The 21,266-nt window shown below is 43.4% G+C and overlaps 1 protein-coding gene across 1 annotated transcript; it reads right to left on the bottom strand.

The window, feature by feature from the left end:
- Window positions 1–834: 834 nt before the first annotated feature.
- Window positions 835–16,666, bottom strand: CD48 (CD48 molecule). Its single transcript, XM_011957625.1, has 4 exons — window positions 16,497–16,666; window positions 6,922–7,224; window positions 3,283–3,540; window positions 835–1,223 (listed from the first exon to the last, which is right to left on the bottom strand). The coding sequence occupies exons 1-4, from the start codon at window positions 16,576–16,578 to the stop codon at window positions 1,144–1,146; spliced, it is 723 nt and encodes a 240-aa protein (XP_011813015.1). The 5' UTR covers window positions 16,579–16,666; the 3' UTR covers window positions 835–1,143.
- Window positions 16,667–21,266: the final 4,600 nt, after the last annotated feature.

Below are 21,266 nucleotides of genomic sequence, written 5' to 3'. Positions count from 1 at the left end.
CCACTTTCTTTTGGGCAGATTTCATGACATGGCTCCAGCTAAACACAAAAGTAGCTGGGAAAAGGAGTTTTTTCACTCACCCAGGGGAAAATGAGAAGGTGTGGCAAACACACACAGCACCGTCTCTATCACCAAGGAGATGGGGTGAGGAGGGAAGGGCCACAAGTGAGGTTAGGGAGGCTGGTCTGGTTTTAAAGGCAAGCAGTCTGTGGCGGGCAGTTTTTTCTGAAGGGGAAGTGCATTCTGTAGTGACTCTCTCAGCTCCAGGCACATGAAGGGACTTAGAGGAGGGGACATTAAGCAAAAATCCCAGGTGTTATGTCATTGGTGGGCCTGGGTACTCCTACCTGCATATAGCGGACAACTCTGGTGAGACCACTGTGTCGATCTGATGGTTTTTTGGGATCCCATGAAGCAACTGAGAGTTGAAAAGTTGCCCACACAGCATCAATGGAAAAGAGGAGAGAGAACTCAGCTCCCTACACAAGGCCTGTGGGGCAGGAAGGCTTCTTATGAGGTAGAGCTGCATCCTTCCTTCTGAGGGAGCAAGCCTGAACCTATGTTTGCAGCAGACTTAAGGAGAGTGGTCCTCAGAGGGGCCAGAGCAAGGCAAGCCATTGGAAAGGAGGCAAAGGCTTGGCAGGGGAGCTGGAACCCCAGGAGGCTTGGCATGGATGTTGGAATAAGGGTCAGAGGTAGCACAAATTGGCTCCTCAGCTGTGTTGACACACAGGAGCCAGTGACCCCAGACTCTCCCCTCTATGTTTCCAGATTCCAGTTTCTCCCGGCTGATGGAGCAGGCACTGTCTGACAGATTTGGGACAACTTCAGGAATTCAGTTAGTTGACAATTATATCAAATGTTTATTTTTAAAAAAATAATAAAACATTCACAGTGTTGTCACAATTTTTTGTGGGAAAAACGTGTGTGTATCTCTATGTCTCTATAAGTTTACTAGAAAACCACAAAGAGATATAAAATTAAATAATAGCCAGTTTTTGAAAGTTAACTTGAAAATCCTCGTTGATAATTCAGCAGCATGCTTCCACTCATCTTATACAGTTTCTGTCCTGGTGAGGAGCAAGGTTACCAACGGCAAGATCCTCTGGCCTCGAAGTTTCACTTGAGTTAAAAGAGCTCATCTCAGATAAGTAACAGGCCAAGAATGGTGGGCACTGTGACCACTAACCAACTTGCAATCCATTCTACTCCAAAGGACCGGGCTGAAAGAGCAAGAAAATCCTATACACTTAGGTATCTTGACTAATGCATTGAGAAGAGGCAGGGTTACTGGACACTGGTGTGGGAGCTCACAGAACAGCGGAATGAATTTCTTCCCCGAATCCCATCCTATTTCCCTGGGACATTCTCTTCCTCAATCTCCCCAAACATAAAGTATAAAAAGTGCAGAAATTCCTTAAATATCACTGGCTTAGCTGGGTCCTGTGCTCAAAGGTTACCTTGACATATCTGTGGCCTGGGAAAGCATCACTGCCCTACTCTGGACATCAGCGAGGTAGGGTAGGTCTTCAGGTACAGACCGATGACCACGTAATACAATGCACAACTGACTTTACAGAGAAAAGATCACTTCCTTTCCTTGTTTCTCCACCCCACTAAGTATCTGCACCAGCTAGAAAGAAGAAGGGAAGGGAAAGGAAGACAGAAAAGGAAAGAAAAAGAAAGAGGATGGAAGGAAAACTTAGATGCTGGGCTGGGGCAGGGCTGAGCTGGAGAAAATCAAAACAAAAAAGGAATGAGTGATACAATAGGGAAGGGAGTTTGAGGGCGCTTTCTAGGATAATTTGGGTGACTAAAAACTGACAGATGGGTTTACCCTTCCAAAAAGAAAATGGATTTATTATTGCTTTTATCCGCTCTTCGGATGAACAGTCATACCCATTTTATAGAGGACAGGGAATGTGCTTCTGCCTTTTTCTGGATCTCAGGATGTGATATTGATATGAAGGTGGTGTTGGAACCACCAGCTAAATTGTGTTCTCATGGTCAAACACCAAACTGTCACAGTGGCTCTGTGGTGGCAGAAGAACAGGGCATATCAGGAGAGGCTGCTCCTAACTCCAGTGAGTTAGGAAGAATAAGGAAGAGCATGCAGGCTCTGTAGTCCACATGTGAGAGTAGAGATAAAGAAATCAGTGCAGATGAGGAGCATAGAGAGAGTCCAGGAAGACCAGGAAACAGCAACTTTCTCAGAGGCCAGAATCCCTGCTGACTGGGCATGACAGGGGTCACAGGTGAAGGTGAGCACCTCAGGTCTGAGTTATTCTAGAAGAATGTGTACGCCAGGGCTCAGGGATCTGACTTCGGGATTGTGGAGGGTAGGGGGCCCAGAGTGCTGGAGATACTGATCCAAGTTTATTAAGGGGTCCTCAAAACTCTAGGAGACTGCATCTCATTTAGCTCCTGCTTATTAAGGACTTGTCAAGCACTGTGATAGGCAGGTTCCATGTCTTGTCTCATTGAATCCTTAGCATGAGATAAGAACTGTTATTTTGTCCTTTATTTAGGAAGAACATGACTTGGGGAAGCTAAGAAACTTGTTTAGCTAGTAAGTGACAGTCCTAGAAGTGATCTCAGCTGTGACTGACTCTAAAACCCACAGCCTTAGCTGTCCCATGCTAGCACCAGTGTAGGCCTGATCTGGAGCAGGTGTGACACTCCAATGAATGGATCCTCCCAGGAGACAGGGGAATTTGGCTTCCTAACTTCACCTAGGAACATCAGCCTGGGGAGGAGAAGCTTTGCCTGAAGCTCAGGCTCTCACGCCTCCTCGATGGCCTCTCTCAGGCCCATCTCCTCAGTCCCTCTTTCCTTAGCTGACTTTGGCTGTCTAACGACCTCGGCCCCTCTTTCCTTGGCTGACTTTGGCTGTTGAACGAAGCTCCTCTAGACAGCTGCTTACCCACTTGCCCTTCTTTCTCCCTGCTCACCCTGATGTTTCAGACTGCTCTACGATGACCCTGGCCTCAGGTGTCAGGACTATGCTTTGTTATACCGGGAGAGGGAAGAGGAGCATCAGAGATCTCTGTCAAACATCCTTTGCAGGTAAGAACACTGAGTCCCACGAAGGTGAGGTGAGCTGGCTGGGAGTTGGTGGTAGAGCTGGCGGCAGAACCCACATCTCCCATCTCTCCCAGACACCTTAGGGATTGACCACAACACCGTGCAAGGAGGCTGATTAGAACCCCCAGCCTTTCTTCGTTCAACAGAACTCCAGTTACCCTGTGCACCCCCCCCCCAGCTCCCAGGGATCCTTCTTACCCACGGTACAGAGTGGACTGAAGCAGACCGTGTCATTCTCGCTGCTCACAGAATTGCTGACTTGGCAAGTATAACACCTGGAGTGTTTGCGTGGCTTAAGGGTGGTTTCAAGCACACTGTTCTGGATCTCCTTCGGGAGTTCCCCATACCAGGTGTAGTTTACAGACTCGCCAGGTATCACACATGACAGTTTCAGATAACAGTTGTCATCCACATCTTCTCTCTTCTCAATGTTGATGACAGGCTTGGGTACAGGGTCTGAAAGTGAGGAGGATGTTATGAAACAGTGAGGCATTCATGCTGTGAAGGTTTAGCTAACAAAGAACGAAGGGACCCAGGGAAGGGGCCTGAGTGCCCCAGGAGGCAGAGTCATGAAGAAGAAGTTCTACAGAGGGAGCCAGTGAGCAGCCTTCACCTCCTGAGGCCTCACAGACTGCAAGCGCTGCTCCTAGGCAGTGAAGCTAAGCTGGGTCCTGGAGGGGGCGCCAGAGTCCATTATATGCTCTGGGAACAAAATGGGGTTATGATCATGTGTGAGCCTGAACGAATAGCCCAGAGAATTGCTGGGATCAGACTTAGTATACCAACTGTCTGAGATGCTCAGGGACACTTCTTTAGCAATGGTTCATGGCAGGCACCTTGACTGGTCTGTCTCTCAAGAATTATCGGGTTCAGATTCGGCAAGAGTCCTAAGGTAAGAGGTACCTGCCTGTGCGTGGCAAAGTCCTTTACACAACCATCCAGTGCAGGTGCCAACCTTCTAGACTCTGGCAGAGCTACAGAGAAGAACTTCATGTAACTTCCAGCCACGTCAATTGTGACAAACAGATTGGTCTGCTAACTTTGATATCTCCATGTCTGGCACAATCCCTGCCACACGGCAGGTATTCTATAAGTATCTCGTGAAAGAATGAATGAAGTAGTTATGAGATAGAAAGGATAAAACACAGCCAGGTGCAGTGGCTGACACCTGTAATCACAGCACTTTGGGAGGCTGAGGCAGGAGGATTGCTTGCAGCCAGGAGTTAGAGACCAGCCTGGGCAACATAGAGAGACTCAGTTTTCACAAAAAAATAGAAAATAAAAGTAGCCAGATGTGGTGGTGTGCACTTGTAGTCCCTGATACTCAGGAGGCTGAGATAGGAGGATTGCTGTAGCCCAGGAGTTCGAGGCTGCAATAAACTATGATCATACCCCTGCATTCCAGCAGACCTTCAAAAAGGTGAAGAAGAAGACCTTCAAAAAAAAAAAAAATAGAAGAAAGAAAGGAAGAAAGAGAAAGAGAAAAAGGAAGGAAGGGAAGGGAAGGGAAAGGAAAGGAAGGGAGGCAAGCAGGCACAGAAACACTAGTTTTGGAGTGAGACCATTCTGGGTCCTGGACTTGACTCTGGTGGAGTGACATTAGGCAAGGTAGTTAACCCCCTTGCTGTCATCTGTAAACTGACTCTACCTCATCACACAATGCTAGTAAAGATAAAATGTCACCTGTCATGGATAATTGCTTTTTGCAGAATGTAAGTATTACATACATTCTAGGGGTCATTTTTACCATTATTATTGTTGTACTGCTGCCAGAGGGAATGAGAGATAGTCCCTGCATCTGGTCTTTCCTTGGCTAAGGCTGGTTTACCTGCAGTCCTCTGAGAACTTTTCATTCTGGTCAAGGGCAAAACATCTGCAGAATCAATGAAGCTCAAACCCCATAAGATTAAAATATTGACCAGATCAGAGCTTGTCTCTTGGTTGTATGTGTGGAGAGGCTCTAGAAGCTCTACCAATCTGTTCTCTAGAACTCTGGTTTTGTCTCCTCTGTGAAGCCGATCTCAGATTGCTAAGAGATTGCTCAGACTACAGAGGAGATAAAAGTTGACTGGACTTCCCCTACATGCTTTAATTGAGCAATTTTTATCCTGGTTTTCATCATCTCCTGTGTTCTGGCCTCATGTCTTACACTACTTCTGCATTTCCCATGGTGATCAGCATAGCACTGGACACTTTGCTGATGGAATCAGTTGAGCCAGCTTGGGTTGTCCAGCTCCAAGATGCTCTCTACGAGCTGTCAGAAATGTTTGGTCTGGACCAGAGGACCATTTTTTTTCTGCTAACCACATCCTGGAAATCTTACCCTCAGGCAGGGTGTGCTGAAGCCCAAGACAGTTTGTGGATTTTTAAGTACTCAGAAATGTTGCAAGCTTTTTGTAAAACCATTAGTTTATTGAAATCAACTGTGGTAGTGGTATTTAAACCACAGAAATTACAAAGTTGGTAAATGATACACATTAGGGCTTTTTAAAAAAAAAAAAAATCTTGTAGAGCGTGTTAACCAGAAAACCACTGTAAGAGACCTTGAATATTTTTGTTCCCAGGACTTTCTGAATTTTCAGCCCATATGACATGGAAGAAGAGTGAGAAGGGAATCTGACTGCTTGGATCAGGGACTGTCTGGCTGGTGGAACTTGAATGTATACAACACTCTTCATTTGCACGTTTTGACATTTTAAAAAATGTTTTCACTTTCCTTATCTACTTTGATACTAATAACATCCTAAAAGGTAAGTAGAATTATTCTCATAATATGATGAAGAACCCAAGGCTCTCAAGGGAGCACCACTCTTGGACACTTAGCCCCACTCTTCTACAAGAATTGCATACCTGAACCGCTGGAGCTCTCCCCATATCCATGTTTCTGCCTTATAATCTGACCCTTTCACCATAATTATTTAGATCAGGTACACATACTTGAACTAAATTGGGACTATCAGTTTCTCTGTCTTTAAATTGCCCTGAGAATTGAAACTCAGAGGAGCAAGTCTAAGCTTTGAGAGATAACATGTGTAAAATGGCAGGAATCCAAATCCATAGGCACAGTCCACAGATTCCTGAAGCTAGGGGTTTTAGCTTGACCCTGGTTTTCAATCTTCTCCCCTTCAGCCTTTCCTAGTTCTTTTAATTGCTTTAAATAGCCCCAGTTTCTTAAACTAAATTCTTCTTTTTTGGTAAAGGTACATTGGATTAGTTGCTGTTACTTGCTATCAAAAGAGTCTTACCTAATATGGGCACAGAGATGTGAAGATCTTTTTTCAAGGTTACACAGCTAGTCAGCAACTGACCAGAGTTTTGAACCCAAGTCTGTCTGGCTCCAAGTATAATGTCCTAGTCCTTATTCAATATAAACTGGTTAGACTGGAGCTATGAGTGGAAGTTTTTTTGTCCCACCCATTATGAAAGTTGAAAAATTCTCCTAATAACTCCTGCCCCATTCTTTATATTAATACATTCTCTTTTATCTTAAGTCCAGTGAAGCCTAATTTCAGAGATATAATTAAGATGAGCTGAGCTGATTTAGGATGATCACAGGACAAAATGAAGGAAATAGGAAACATCTCTAGTTTTCCTTCTCTTCAAAGCTTAGACTCACTAATTTCAGAAGAGGTGTTAAATGTCCTAAGATTGTTAATTTGGGGGTCTGTTGACCTAGGCTCACTCCCAAACAGAATTGGATCAAGGAAAAACGAATCAAACCTGTTCTGAAGTTTTCCTCTCCTCCTCCCCGAGAGTGCCCCAAGCCTGCCAGGAAGCCACAGTGGTCCATCCAGGGCCACTGGTGTGGGGATTTGCCCTTTGGTTCCCCTGACTCACCAAGCACCTGCAGCTTGATCTTCCATTCTTGCTCATTCCCGTTCTTTTTCAACACCCTCATGATGTAGGTGCTGTTGTCCTCTTTCTGGACCTTAGAGATGTACAGTGCACCACTTTGAGGATCAAGTCTGACCCTGCCTTTAAATTTGGATTCAAAGTACTTAGATTTTCCGGAATCCCATTCTACAATCTTCTGGTCGAAAGTATAAAACCAGGTTAGTTGTTTGTAGTTCTCAGGCAGGCTCTCAGAGATGTTCAGAGTAACATTGCTGCTGGAGACCACTGTCATATGTACCAAGTAACCTGCCAATGAGAGTCAGAGTGAGACCTGACACAGAGAAGTCAGTGTTGCTGAGAGGCCTAGGGTATAGCCTGGGCTGGTGGAACAGGCGAGAAGGAAGGGATTTCTGCTTAGGAGAAGTGAGTATGGTTTTCATTGGAAGTCCAGGTCTCCTGCTCAGGAACTCAAGAAAAGTTGGAGCTTGAAAAGTGGGCATGGGGGAAGGGGGTGTTGCTTATAATTCATCTAGTACTCTCCCCAGAAAATAAAAGAATTGAGTAAGGCCAACTGAGGTTGGGCCTGGCTCTCTCCCTTACTCTCATACCAGTAGGATTTCAAGTAAACTGATGACAAGTCATATCTCCTCTCTGGTCTTGTGTTTCCTGTCTATTCCTAGCTCAGTAAGCATTTTGTTAGTCCCTAGAGGCATAGACATAAAAAGTACATTATTCTATTTAAAAATATTTAATACACCAATGTGGGAGGACAGACACACAAACCAATAATCCTAATATATTATCTTGGTGACTGTAATAAAGGTAATGTGGGGACCAAGGGAAAGCTTCCCCTCCCCCTTCTGAAAGTTTGCCAAAAATCACTGACAAGAGGCAGATTAAGGAGGAAAGGCATATAGATTAACGTGTAAGCAGAGCCTGTGGAATAAATGGACTTCCAATGAAAACTAAGCAGTCTAGGGCAAATTGTTCATTTTTATGCTTAGGTTCAACAAAGAATGGACAGTCATGGAGAAATATGATTGGACAAAAAGGGTATGATTGAATGCCAATAGACTGTTTGGGGGAAACCCAGCAAGGCCTGTCTGTCTAGATTCTGCTTGGCCTCTCTGTGCCGGATTCCTTCCTTCCTCCTGCGTGTGGGGCAGGCCCTCTCTAGAATGGGGGTCTTATGATTCACAATTAAACAAGATAGGTCAGATAATTTTTTTTTTTTTTTTACATAGAAAGGCTCAAGGAAAGTTAGGGTGGTATATTTAAGTTTTATAGCTGGCTTTGGGGAAAAGGGGTTTTGGCTTCTATGGCCCGCCTTGGGAAAGAGGGATTCCAGTGTCTATGGCTAGCCTAGGGGAGAATGGGACTGATAGACAGGAGGGCAGGAGAAGGTCAGAGAAAAACTTTCACTTCTGAGGCTGCTTCTGAGGCCATGATTTTGGGGCATTGTTTTCTGAGTCCTGACAATAAACACAGTGGGCTATGGGAATGTATTCCTATCTGGAGGGTAGGGATAGAAAACTGAGAAAATACTAAGAAAAATCTCTTCGGAGGAGATGACCCCTAAGGTAAGCCAAAGGATGATTAAAAGCTAATATTTGTTGAGAACTATCTGTCAGGCACAATTTGAGATACTTGGGATACATCGGTGAACTAAGCAGCAAAGATCCCTACCTTAACAGAGCTTGCGTTAGACTGGGGTGAAAAGACGTAAGCAATGAACACACTAACCGAACACACTGTATAGTATGTAAGGAGGTGATAATTGCCATGACAGAGGAGAAAACCTAGAATAGGGTAAGGGGAGTCACAAGTACTGGTAGGGGTAAAAGGGTGAACTTCATTTATAAGGTGATAAGTAGGTCACATCTGAGCAAAGACTTGGAGGACAGAGGTGGCCAAGAGGATATATGGGGTAAGAGGGACCCAGATAGAGGAAAGAGCCAGAGCAAAGGCCCTGGGGCAGGGGTTTGCCTGCCATACGTAAACAACAGCAAGGAGGCGGTGAGTGGGTAGTGTGGAGTGAGCAAGGGGATTGGATGTTGAGAGACACAGTCAGAGAGGGAGTGGGATTGGGGAGAGTAGATGGTGACGTTTTAGCTTTAATAATGTTTTGTCCTGTTAAAAAAAAAAGTGTTCCTGTAAAAACGGCTCATGTCTTGTGTGTGCATTTACAATATATTTAGAAGCAAGTTATTGGAAGGTAAGAAAGTGGAGACTGTTTAAACTATTATTTCACAAAGTTTGGATCAGAGGCAGATTTCCTGTGAAAGTGACGAAGCTGAAGCTTCAGGGCTTCTTGGATGGCCCTGGAGGAGCCCTAGCAGTGTATTCATGTAATCCATTTTACAAAACATATCTTAAACACTAATAATTAGACCACAGCCTCTGTCTACTACAACATCCCCTTCATCACATTTCTGCTTTTGTTGGTTGGCATCTCAGTTATGGACATTTTGAGATCTGGCTAAGGAGAAGTAGAAATGGGAATTACTTAGTTGGGATTAGTGGGATACATGTATGAGGGTTGCAAACTCTTGGAAGTTCCTGCTAGCCACTTCAGTGAAGCAATTGCATCCAGGAATATTCCTGCTGCCCTCTGCACTGACTCACCGGCAATGGCCGTGGACACGTTGCAATCGGGCTGCAGGTGGGATGCAGAGGAGAAAGCAGGTTGGAAGTGAACAACAGCCAGAGCCATTCAGTAGCAAAGTATTATGGAAGCATGAAGGCATTTCATTAACTAAAAATATGGTGCTATATTTCCTGCTGTCATGATGTGAGTAGTATTTGTATTTTTTAAACTTGTACTAATTCCCTGGGATTTCTTTTTTTGTTGTTCTAATTGAATTTCTTTTTGTTCCTATTTGTATTTAGTTTTGTTCTTTTTCTTTTTCTTGAGAATACTCCAAATTGTATAAGCCTCGGGGTATTTTTAAAAACCTGGTTTGGTTAAGGTAAGGAGAAAGAAAAGATGATAAGGACAAGGTACAAGATGAAGTGAGGTCTGTTGGCTTTTTTTGTGGAGAGAGAACTTAGAATATGTATACAAAGCCTAAAAAAGAGCAGTATAAAAAAAACTAAAGGTAGGAAAAGAAGAAATATGTCCTATATCACTCTGGTGTCATATGCTGCCACATAAAAACTCAATTGTACTCTTCAACATAATGTATACTAGCTGTTCACTTTCCACATATCCATCATTTCCAAAACATTCTCAACCACTAAAAGATTTTTATCTGTGTCCCCAGGACTTTCAAGTTCCTGTTCATTCAGCTTTCCAACCATTCATCTATCTATTCAACAAATGTTTATTGAGTGCTTACCCTGTCCTTGTTTGTACTCAGAAATACCTAGGCATTCATTTCTACAGTGCTTCTGATTGGTCCAGCCCATGTCCTATAATCCCTCTGACAAAATCAGTTCAAGCCAGCAACAGTCATCGCACAACCACAACATGCTTGGCACTGTGCTAGACTCTGCTGTCAGCACGGTGGAGAGAGCATCTGGCTTCTTGGAGCATACAGCCTAGGAGGACATTCTTTCCAGGATTTTAAAATCACTAGACATATTCCTGACTTGTTCTCTTTCTGTTACTTGTTTCCACATGAATTAATAGAAGTGGTCATAATAGGCAGTCTAGATCAATGTTTTTCAGTCTTGACATTATTGACATTTTGGGCCATATAATTCGTTTTTGTAGGGAGCTGTTCTGTGCATTGTAAGATGTTTGCCAGCATCCCTGGTATCTGCCCACTAGGTGCCAGTAGCACTTGTCCAGTTGTGACAGCCAAAAATGTATCTATATATTGCCAAATATCCCTTGAGAGACAAAATTCTTCCATGTTCACCCTGGTTGAGAAGTACTGAGTTAGGTCATCCTTGGCAGACTCCCCAGCATGTTTCATACACTCAGGAAGATAACACAATCCACTGTCTGATGACAGAGGCAGGTAGTAACACCAGACAGATCATTTATATATATAATTTTCTGATGGAGTTTCGCTCTTGTCACCCATGCTGGAGTGCAGTGGTGCAATCTTGGCTCACTGCAACCTCTGTCCCCCAGGTTCAAGCAATTCTCCTGCCTCAGCCTCCCAAGTAGCTAGGATTACAGGCATACACCACCACCATGCCTGGCTAATTATTTGTATTTAGTAGATACGGGGTTTCATCATGTTGGTCAGGCTAGTCTCAAACTTCTGACCTCAGCCTCAGCCTCTCAAAGTGCTGGGATTACAGGCGTGAGCCACCATGCCCAACCCATTTCAGTATATTATGAGTGCTGATGACAGGTACACATACAATATTGTATCTTTCCTCCCTCCCTCCTTAACCACCCATGTGTAACAATTCCAGAAAGGCTGTCCTGATGGTTGGCTGTAACTTCTTACTGAGAAATAAAGAAGTGATTAACTGCTGATAAAATCTGGATTTGCCTTCTTAACAATTCCATCTTTTAGGAAGTAGGTGAAGCAACCTTTTAAAAAACCACTATTTTGATTTAATTCTAACAGGAAGTATTTGGTGATATGTCTGGATGGTTGGGATAAAGTAACAAAGTTGGATCTTATTCCTTTACTTTCTTAATAGACTCACTTTCGCTTTAAAAAAAAAAAAGAACAAATAGAATCAGATCCTGCCTGTGCCCACCCATGTTTCTTGTCTGTAGAAAAACAGAATTGTAAAGGGAAAAAATTCAGATCAAAGGAAGTCATAATCTCATACCAAAGAGTCTCCCCAGGAAAGAGAAAGGTTTTAAAGAGTAAGTTCTGGTTACTCCAAAAAAAAAAAAACAAGACACATGGTTGACTTCTTTGGTTTTCTTGTATATTGAGAAAAATAAAAATAATAAAAACAAAACACACGGCTTCTAGCAAAATTCTTAAGGAAGAAAAGAAGATGAGCGTTAAAGATGTGGAGACAGAGTTACCTGGAGCTCTCTCATAAGATTAAATATTTAACAAGCCTGTACAAACCTTTTTAGGAAGTAATTTTGCAGTAGCTACTAAGACCCCAGGTTTGTGTCTTGGTGAGAAGCTGAGTAGGCTACTATTTTTTGAGATGGGAACTATAATGAGTTCAGTGGGCAACATTGCAATGCAATTTGAAGGTGAAGAAGGAGAAACAATAAAAATAGACTCTTCTCTTCAGACATTGCAATTTGAATGGGAAAAAGAATGGTAGGGCATTATGTAAAGGGTCATGAAACAGTAGAGAGTATTTTGTTTTTGTTCTTAGTGTTATTCAAAGAGGGAAAGACCTAAGCTATGGTAAGCCAAGGAAAGGATTCAGTGGAGGAGAGACATGAAGAGAAGGGAGGTGATTGATGAGTCTGGGCTAGGGGGGCTTGGAGCAGAGTTGATGGCACAGGTCTTGGCTGGGACGAGGGATACTTCATCCTCTGAAGGAAAAGAGGAGGAGGAAAGACAGCTGGTGGTGGAGAAAAGTTTCTAGTTTGAAGATAGTGGGCAGGAAGTTGAAGGGCCTCCTGCCTAATGGTCTCTAGTTTCCATTTCTTCTGCAAAGAAGGAGGCACATACCTTGCTGAGAGGGCAGAGGACTGAGGTAAGGGGCCTTGAGGATAGGTGAAAGTTTGAAATAGCCACTGTGGGAAATGTGAGAAAGAATTTATCAGGGCCAGTAAGAGCTACTCTGAGATCCCAGCTTGACTGAAACAATGACAAAATTTATTCCTTCCCTCTTTCCTTTGCTTCTTTCCTCCCTCCATCCACCCATCCCTCCATGCATACATGCATACATGAACTTTCTCATGTATTCACTCATCTAATAACTACGCAGTAAGCAGTTACTATGTGCTTGACTCTGTATGCATACAATAGATAGATGCAGCTCCTTCCCTTGAGCTTCATTCCAGTGAATCCACACAATTAATCAGATACTTTCACTACTGATGATAAGTGTTAGGAAAAGGAAAATATGGAATGCTTAGAAAGCATATAAAAGGGAGCACATCACTTGAATCTGGGGGTTGAGAATGGCTTCTGTAAAAGGAATTAGTCTAAGTGGGATGAAACCAGGGAAAGATGAGGACTGGTGGTAGTGAATAGTCCAATAAAACGGGAAAAGAATCAAAAGCCCAGAAACACCAAAATGAGACTTATTTATGGAACAGGAAGTAGCTCACTGGCAAAACATAAACTAAGGAGGGCAGGAAGTGAGCTTATCATGAAATGTGAACTTTACGCTCACAGCTTCTGCTTTCTCATTTCCCACAGTGGCTACTGAAGATTTTAAGCAGAAGAGTGAAGTAAACAGAGAACCATTTTAGAAAATGTATACCAACAGCAGGGTGGAGAACAGGTTATCTAGAGAGAGTGCAGTAAATAGAGAAGTTAGGATAGTGCATCATTGTGGAAATTGGTGATAAGAGAAAATGGTGGCTCAATCTAAGATAGATAGCACGGGGGTGGATGGAATTGTACATATTTGAGAGATATTTTTGAAAGTAGAATTAACAGGACTTACTCATTGGGCATGAGAAGCAAGGGAAAGAAAAGAATCAAGGATGATTTCTGGAATTCTGGCCTGAGCAACCGGACAAGTGGAGATGTCATTTATAGAGGTGGGGAACAGTGGAGGAGCAGTAGGTTTTGGGGGAAGAAGGATTGTAGTAGTTTTTTTTTTTTTTTTAAAGTCTGTAAATTTTTTGACAGTCCTCTCATCAAGTGATGGACTTTGTGCCCCTTCCCCTTGAACTTGAGTAGGCTTGGTGATGGCTTCAATGAATGGAATACACCGGAAGTGTGAACTGCAAAGCTAGCTTAGAAAAGACCATGCAGCATTTGCCTGTTTCTCTTGGGACACCAACTCTGGGAGGCTTCCGCTGGGTGGTACCAGCCACCCAGCTCTTTGAGCCTCCCTCAGTTCAGGCAGTAGCCCTGTGAGTGGCATGACTCTAGGCCACACCATAATGTGATTGCAAGCACATGAAAAGCACCAAATGAGACAGGATGAACAGTCTTCCCCCAGATCTGTGGGCAAAGTAAATCATTGTTATTATTTTAAGCCACAGTATTGTGGCAGCTTGTTAAATAGCAATACATAGCAGGAATAGAGATGACGAGTTAAGTTTTAGACATGTGTCTGGAAAGTCTAGAGAAGATGTTTAAGAGATAGAAGTTCTGATCTTGGGCTCAGGTGAGTACTTGGGGCGTAGGAATTTACTGATGCTCTTTCCAGGCTTTCATCTGTATCAGATTGTGTGTGTGTCACAAATGCAAAGCAATTGCACATTTTTTATTTGATTTGATCTTAATAGCAACCCCTTGAAGAAAAGAGGAACAGATTATTATACCCATTATAGAGCTGAGGAAGCTGAGCCTCAGGAAGCTTTAATGATTTGTTTAAATCATCCGCAGCATGGAACCAGATAGAACACAGGTCATCTCATTTCTAGTACAATACTCTTTCTACTTCACCCTGCTAAGTGTTGTGGACAGATGGGGAGTTGGCTAGTTGTGGAGCGTGCCCTGAATCATTGCCTTGAAACCGAAGAGCTGAGAAACCCAAGTCTGAGGAGAGAAGGAAGAAGAGAGCTAAAAGTGCTTCTCCAACTTTTCCACAGAAGCATCCCTTACTGCAGAGGAGAAAACTACTTGCACTTTCAGGAAGATGTGGATGTGTCATCCAAAAGGAAGCTTTTTGAAGTTGTTCATGCATTTGTGTAACAATTATTTATCAAGCACATGCCACACTCCAGGCCTGTGCTAAGTGCAGCAGCACAACACTGCACGTGGTTTCTGTCTTCATAAAGTTCAAGGAAACAGATGATCAATCAAGCAATTCACAAACCATAATCTGGAGCCTGAGGTTCCAATCTGACCATGCCTTCAGAACACAGTCACAAGCAGAGAGTCCAGGAAGAAGTCACATGAAAACAGATGTCTAAAAGAGAGGCAGGGAGAGGGGAGGAGGGAGGGAAATCTAGGTGGAAAGAAGGCATGTACATAAGTCAGAGGTAAGAGAAAACACCTCTTTTAAGGCAAACAGTAAAATTAAGAGATTTAGGCACATTGACCTTCATCAAGATTCTCTGGCCTTAGTCTAGGAAAGGCATAATAGTAATAAAATGGTTTGGAAGTTAGACCTGTGTGCCCTTAGGAGGATTTCTCAATCTCTCTGAAAGACAGTATTCTCATCTGAAAAATGTAGATAATAATACCCACCTCACTATTTTCTAATGAAAGTTAAATGAAAAAGTATACAAAATGCCTAGCACAATGTCTGACACCCAGTAAGTGCTTAATTTGTATTTTACTAACCTAGGTTATAGAAATAGATAACCTAACCTCATCAAAACCAATATTATCCATTCAAAGGATAACATAATCAGGTGTGGTCTGCATGTTTCAAAGAAGAATACATGACCAAGATGAAGCCTAGAAAAGAAGTCAGAGAACGACCAACTGTCAGGATGTTTTCAGTATGCCAAGAGAAAGTTCTGAAATATTCCCGTTCTCATTGGCAACCCTGTTTTTCCCAATAGTTAGATGAATACTTCACGTCCATCCCCACTCCCAAGGCCATACCAATGTCCTATGCATTGAGTCAGGTCCACAGAACCCATACAGCTGTAGACTCACACAGTCATGAACCAAAGGACTCTACCTGAGAGGCAGAGCATGTGAGAGACCTATCCTCCACACATTCTGCCTCACCTCCCTAAAAGTTACAAACTATCATCATTTTATGCCACGGTGTAACTACCGCATGTTTGTTCCTTTTTTACTGTTTTACTCGGAGTGGTGAGCATTAAAGCCCTTTAAATTAAAAAGACTTGAGTATTTACTTGGGGGAATAGCAAGAAAGTCAAAGGCTTCACTACTGTTTCTCAGCTGGCATAAGAAGACAGGTACTGGATGAAGAAAGAGGGTGAGGTAGCTCTAACAGGAGAAGGAAAGTTAGCTCAGCCCTTGGGCACATGACGGGGACTGAACAGTCTGTGGGAGAGGAATGGACCTTAACTCCTAGTAATCAGATGTGTTAAGGATCCCTTGTTGCTGACGCACTTCCAGCCTCTTCTCAGACCCTCATTCAGAGACCCCAGACAGCAATCCTTTCCAAGCTTTTCTTCCTACAATTCTGATCTATCTTTTCTTTGGGTCAATGACAATATCATTTACCTTGGCTCAGGACACAACACCTCACATATACAGAGGTCTCAAAGAATGCCTAATGAAGTACAATGTGTCGGAGCATAAAATGCGGCAGCTGTCAGTGTAGAGCTTCTTCTTATTCAAAATGAAAAAACACTTTTCCACAACTTCATGGACCACCAACCAAGGGACAAAATATGAGGAGCCTACTTCTCCTTCTCCCCAGGGTCCTGTTTTGGTCACATCCTCTTGGGAAAGGAGATGAAGCTCAATCCTTCAGTGCTAAGAAAGGTTCCTCAACCATGCCATGGCCATGGTATTGGAATGGAAATACTTGCTTTCCAGATACCAGATCCGGCTTCTAGGGTTGAACTACATCCCATCTCCCCTTCCCAACTGATCATGCCTTCAGTGTACAATCACAGGCAGACAGTTGGTAGAAAGTACCTTGAATGCTGATTGCCAGGAGTGACAGAGGCAGCAGTAGCAATTCCAGAGCCAGACACCGATTCCAACCTCTGGAGCCCATGCTTCCTTCCAGAACTTCCCAGCAACGCAGGAGACAGTTGAGAGCCTGGCTAGAAAGAGGCCAGGGCTAAAAAGGGAACTTACCAAACAGGGTTAGAGAAAAAAAAAAAAAACCACTGAGCTTTTCTCTCCACCCAGTACACTTGTGTGGGGCCCCGGAAACCGGAAACAGGAGGCCTTGTAAATTTTTTTATCTAAGAGCATCATGAAAACTGAGAACAATTTTGTTTGAATGTACATGAGTGCTTTTTTGTAGGGAGAAGATTCATAGTTTCTACTGGACTCTCAGTGGGGGCAGTACTCAGAAAAGATTAAGAGACCCTGATAGAGAATATCTGCTTTTTGTTCCCAGGAAGGAATCACTCTGATTAATTCAGGGGCTAACACATAGGAGGTGCCCAGTCAAGCTTGGACAAGTGTCACTCAGAGCAGGTAGTCTGGGAAATCAGACCCACATAGCCTTAGTGCTGCACCTCTTACCCCCAGCACCACCCTCCACTCTTCTTCCTTTATGATAATTCACTATTTGAAGCTTGACATCAGCCTATCCACTGAACATTAGAAGAAAAGTAAGATTACTTGGCCCAAAAGAATGGATTTCCCACCCCTGTGGTCTGTATTAGTCTGTTTTCACACTGCTAATAAAGACATATTCCAGACTGGGTAATTTATAAAGGAAAAAGAGGGGTTTTGTTTTGTTTGTTTTGTCTTGTTTTTTTGAGACACAGCCTCACTCTGTAGCCCAGACTGGCATGCAGCAGTGCAATCTCGGCTCACTGCAACCTCCACCTGCTGGGTTCAAGCAACTCTCCTGCCTCAGCCTCCTACACAGCTGGGATTACAGGCAAGCACCACCATGCCCAGCTAATTTTTGTATTTTTAGTAGGGTTTCACCATGTTGGCCCAGCTGGTCTTGAACTCAAGTGATCCAGCTGCTTCGGCCTCCCAAAGTGCTGGGATTATAGGCATGAGCCTGTGCCTGGCCAGGAAAGAGGTTAAATTGACTTATAGTTCAGCATAGCTTGGGAAGCCTCAGGAAACCTACAATCATGGTGCAAGAGGAAGCCAATACATCCTTCTTCATATGGTAGCAGGAAAGAGAAGAACTGAGCAACAACGGGGAAGCCCCTTCCTTGTAGAGCCATCAGATCTAGTGAGAATTCACTATCACGAGACCCTCACGATGGTAACTGCTCCTGTGATTAGCTTACTTCCCACTGGGTCACTCCTAAGACATGTGGGGATTATGGGAACTACAATTCAAGATGAGATTTGGATGGAGACATAGCCAAATCATATCTTGGTCTAGGAAATTTCAAGCCCATTCCCATTGAATCTAAATTAGTTATTTGCCCACCCATAGGCAAGCCACAGTTCCTGATATAACATATTTGTAATCATTTTTTAATTGGGGACATTTCTGATTCTCAACATGGAGATGAACAATAAAATGTCTGCTCTCCTCAATCCTCACACTGGAAGGACATTATGTTAAGTGAAATAAGTCAGGCACATAAAGATAAATACCACCTGTTCCCAATCATATATGGAAGCTTAAAAAATGAGCTCATAGAAGTAGAGAGTAAAATTGTGGTTATCAGAGGCTGGGAAACTACTGGGGGAAAACCCCACCCCTGATATTTAACATGGGTTCTTTTCTGTTTCCCTAAGCATCTCGGCTGGTTTGAGAAATAAAGGGAAAGAGTACATGAGAGAGAAATTTTAAACTGGGTGTCAGGGGGAGACATCACATGTTGGCAGTTTCCATGATGTTCCCCGAGCCGTAAAACCAGTAAGTTTTTATTGGTGATTTTCAAGAGGGGAGGGAGTGCTCGAATAGGGTGTGGGTCACAGAGATCACATACTTCACAAGATAATAAAATATCACAAAGCAAATGGAGGCAGGGAGAGATCACAGGACCACCGGATGTGGTGAAATTAAAATTGCTAATGAAGTTTCCAGCATGCATTGTCATTGATAACATCTTATCAGGAAACAGGGTTTGAGAGCAGACAACCTGTCTGACCAAAATTTATTAGGTGGGAATTTCCTCTTCCTAATAAGCCTGGGGGCACTATGGGAGAGCGGGGCTTATTTCATCCCTTTGGCTTCTACCGTAAAAGGTGGCCGCCTTAACGGGGCCATCTATAGACCTACCCTCAGGGTGCGTTCTCTTTCTCAGGGATATTCCTTGCTCAGAAAAAGAATTCAGCAATATTTCTCCTATTTGCCTTTGAAAGAAGAGAAATATGGCTCTATTCCATCTGACTCACCAGTGCCCAGAAGTCTTATCTCTCTTGTTTCTGAACATTGCTGTTATCCTGTTCTTTTTTCAAGATGCCCAGATTTCATATTGTTCAAACACACATGCTCTACAAACAATTTGTGTGGTTAATGCAATCATCACAGGGTCCTGAGGTCACGTATATCCTCCTCAGCTTACAAAGAAGATGACAGGATTAAAAGATTAAAGTAAAGACAGGCACAGGAAATCACAAGGATATTGATTGGGGAAGTGATAGGTGTCCATGAAATCTTCACAATTTATGTTCAGAGATTGCACTAAAGCCAGGTGTAAGAAATTATAAAAGAATTAATTTGGGGGAACTAATAAATGTCCATGAAGTCACAATCTATGTTCTTCTGTCGCAGCTTCAGCCAGTCCCTCCGTTCGGGGGTCCCTGACTTCCCAGAACAGGAAGAGTAGAGGGGTGTGGAGGATGGGGAGAAATTGGTTAATGGATACAAAGTTACAGCTACAGAAGAGGAATAAGTTCCAGCGTTCTGTAGCACTATAGGGTGAATATAGTTAAGAATTATTTTATGTATATCTTCAAAAAGCTAGGAGAGAGGATTTCGAATATTCCCAACACAAAGAAATGATCAATGTTTGAGGTGATGGATAGCTCAGTTACTTTGATTTGATCATCACACGTTGTATACAAGTATCAAAATATTACTCTGTATCCCACAAATATGTACAATTATTATATGTCAACTAAAAATAAAAGGAAAAAAACATAAAAGTGAAAAGAAAGAACCCTGCAAAGCAAAATTTGAAACAGCACCCGAATCAAATTCCTCTTGGTCAAATTGGTTACACTTTGGAACTGCATGTTATATTTTTCCCAGTGAATTGATGTAACCTTAGGACATAACCCTGCTCCTTCAGCAAGAAAAAGATAACATTGTGTTAAATTTTTAAAACAGACATTGTAAATTAATGTTACATTCTCTTTTTAGGGGGGAGGGGAGCACAGGCTCCCACTCTGTCACCCAGTCTGGAGTACCGTGACCACTATGCTTGGCTATTTTTTTTTTTTTTATTTTTTGTAGAGATGAGGTCTCACCATATTGCCCAGGCTTGTCTTGAACTCCTGAGCCATGGGATCCACACTCAGCCAGTTGCAGGACCGGGCATGCTGCTGTGACCTGCTTCCACCTCGGGCATCAGTGTCTAAATGAGGGGAACACAGTGGCACTAAGAAACTCGGAGATGTCAACAACTGCGGAGCCCCAAGGGGTGTTACAGCTTTGCCTGGGGAGTCTGAAGGTCTGAGACCCCAAGAAATGTCTCTCGTTCCTGCCACCTGCAACTCAGCAAATGAGGGCATGTCACAGCTCTTGTTCAGTCCCACTGCCTGCAGTTCAGCAAATGGCGACACGTCACAGCTCTTATTCAGTCCTGCTGCCTGCAGTTCAGTGAATGGGGGTGTGTCACAGCTCTCATTTGGTCCCACTGCCCACAGCTCAGCAAATAGGGGTATGTTACAGCTTGTTCCTGACACCTGAAGTTCAGCGGGTCCCGGGTTCTTGTCCCACAACCAAGAGGAATAAAGCATGCAGACAATGGAGAGTAGGTAGGGCACCAACTCAACTGCTCAGTGTTTAACTGCCCAGTAGCAGGGAGACCTCCCTGCCCTGCTCACTTCTCTTTTACCTTATAAAAGTGTTCACTTGTTGCTCCAAAGGCAAAGTGGCACATTTAAAGGAGGACACTTCCTGCCCTCCTCCCAAACTGGTTTTGGAAATACATTCACTTTTCTTGTGCCAGGCCTAGTGCTTGTAAATTGGACTCTACATGTGGCGTGAGACTGACCTGCTTTTCAGTTACACCAGTAGGGGGCAGTACAACACTGCCTGAGTAGGCGCCAGCTTGGAGGCCATTCCCCAGGGAAACTAAAAGAACCGGCGGACTCAGGACGATTTCCTAGGGTAAATTTAACATTTAAGAGACAATAGAAAAAAGGGATCCTGAAGAGGAAAATAAGGAGGATCAGTCAGATAGCAAGGAGAAGGTGGTCTCAAAATGTGAGGGCAAAAATTTCAAGACTATATCCAGATTAACAAAAAGTGCTTCCATTTCGTTTAGCAATTGTGTGGTCATGAGCCACCTTGGCCATGATGAGAGACATTTTAGTGGAGGCAGAAGCCAGATTCTCCATTTCTCACCTCCTTTTTTCTGCTCCCCACTTCTCTTCCTTTCTCCCTGTTGGATATTTCTTGAGCTGCATCTGGAGATGTAGAAATTAAAGTCATAATATTGCTCTTAAGCAGCTCACAGTCTCATGGAGAAAACAGAGAAGAAAAACACTGAGAAGTTGCGAAATGGGAAACTGTGGTGTCACATAGAAAGGGTGCCTAATACAAACTGTGTATGATCAGAGGAGGTTGCTCTAATGAACATG

This window comes from Colobus angolensis, unplaced genomic scaffold, assembly GCF_000951035.1.
Source record: "Colobus angolensis palliatus isolate OR3802 unplaced genomic scaffold, Cang.pa_1.0 Scaffold447, whole genome shotgun sequence".
Taxonomy (NCBI): domain Eukaryota; kingdom Metazoa; phylum Chordata; class Mammalia; order Primates; family Cercopithecidae; genus Colobus; species Colobus angolensis.
Note: the sequence above shows the minus strand (reverse complement) of the source record. Positions and strands in the feature narration are given on the sequence as shown.

Excerpts from the sequence above, each read along its gene's own strand:
- CD48 (XM_011957625.1), bottom strand. The coding sequence starts at position 16,578 with ATGGGCTCCAGAGGTTGGAATCGGTGTCTGGCTCTGGAATTGCTACTG. Across the intron at positions 7,225-16,496 it reads CCTGGCAATCAGCATTCAAG|GTTACTTGGTACATATGACA; the intron begins GTACTTTCTACC and ends TCTCATTGGCAG. Across the intron at positions 1,224-3,282 it reads CAGTCCACTCTGTACCGTGG|CCCGGTCCTTTGGAGTAGAA; the intron begins GTAAGAAGGATC and ends TTGCTCTTTCAG.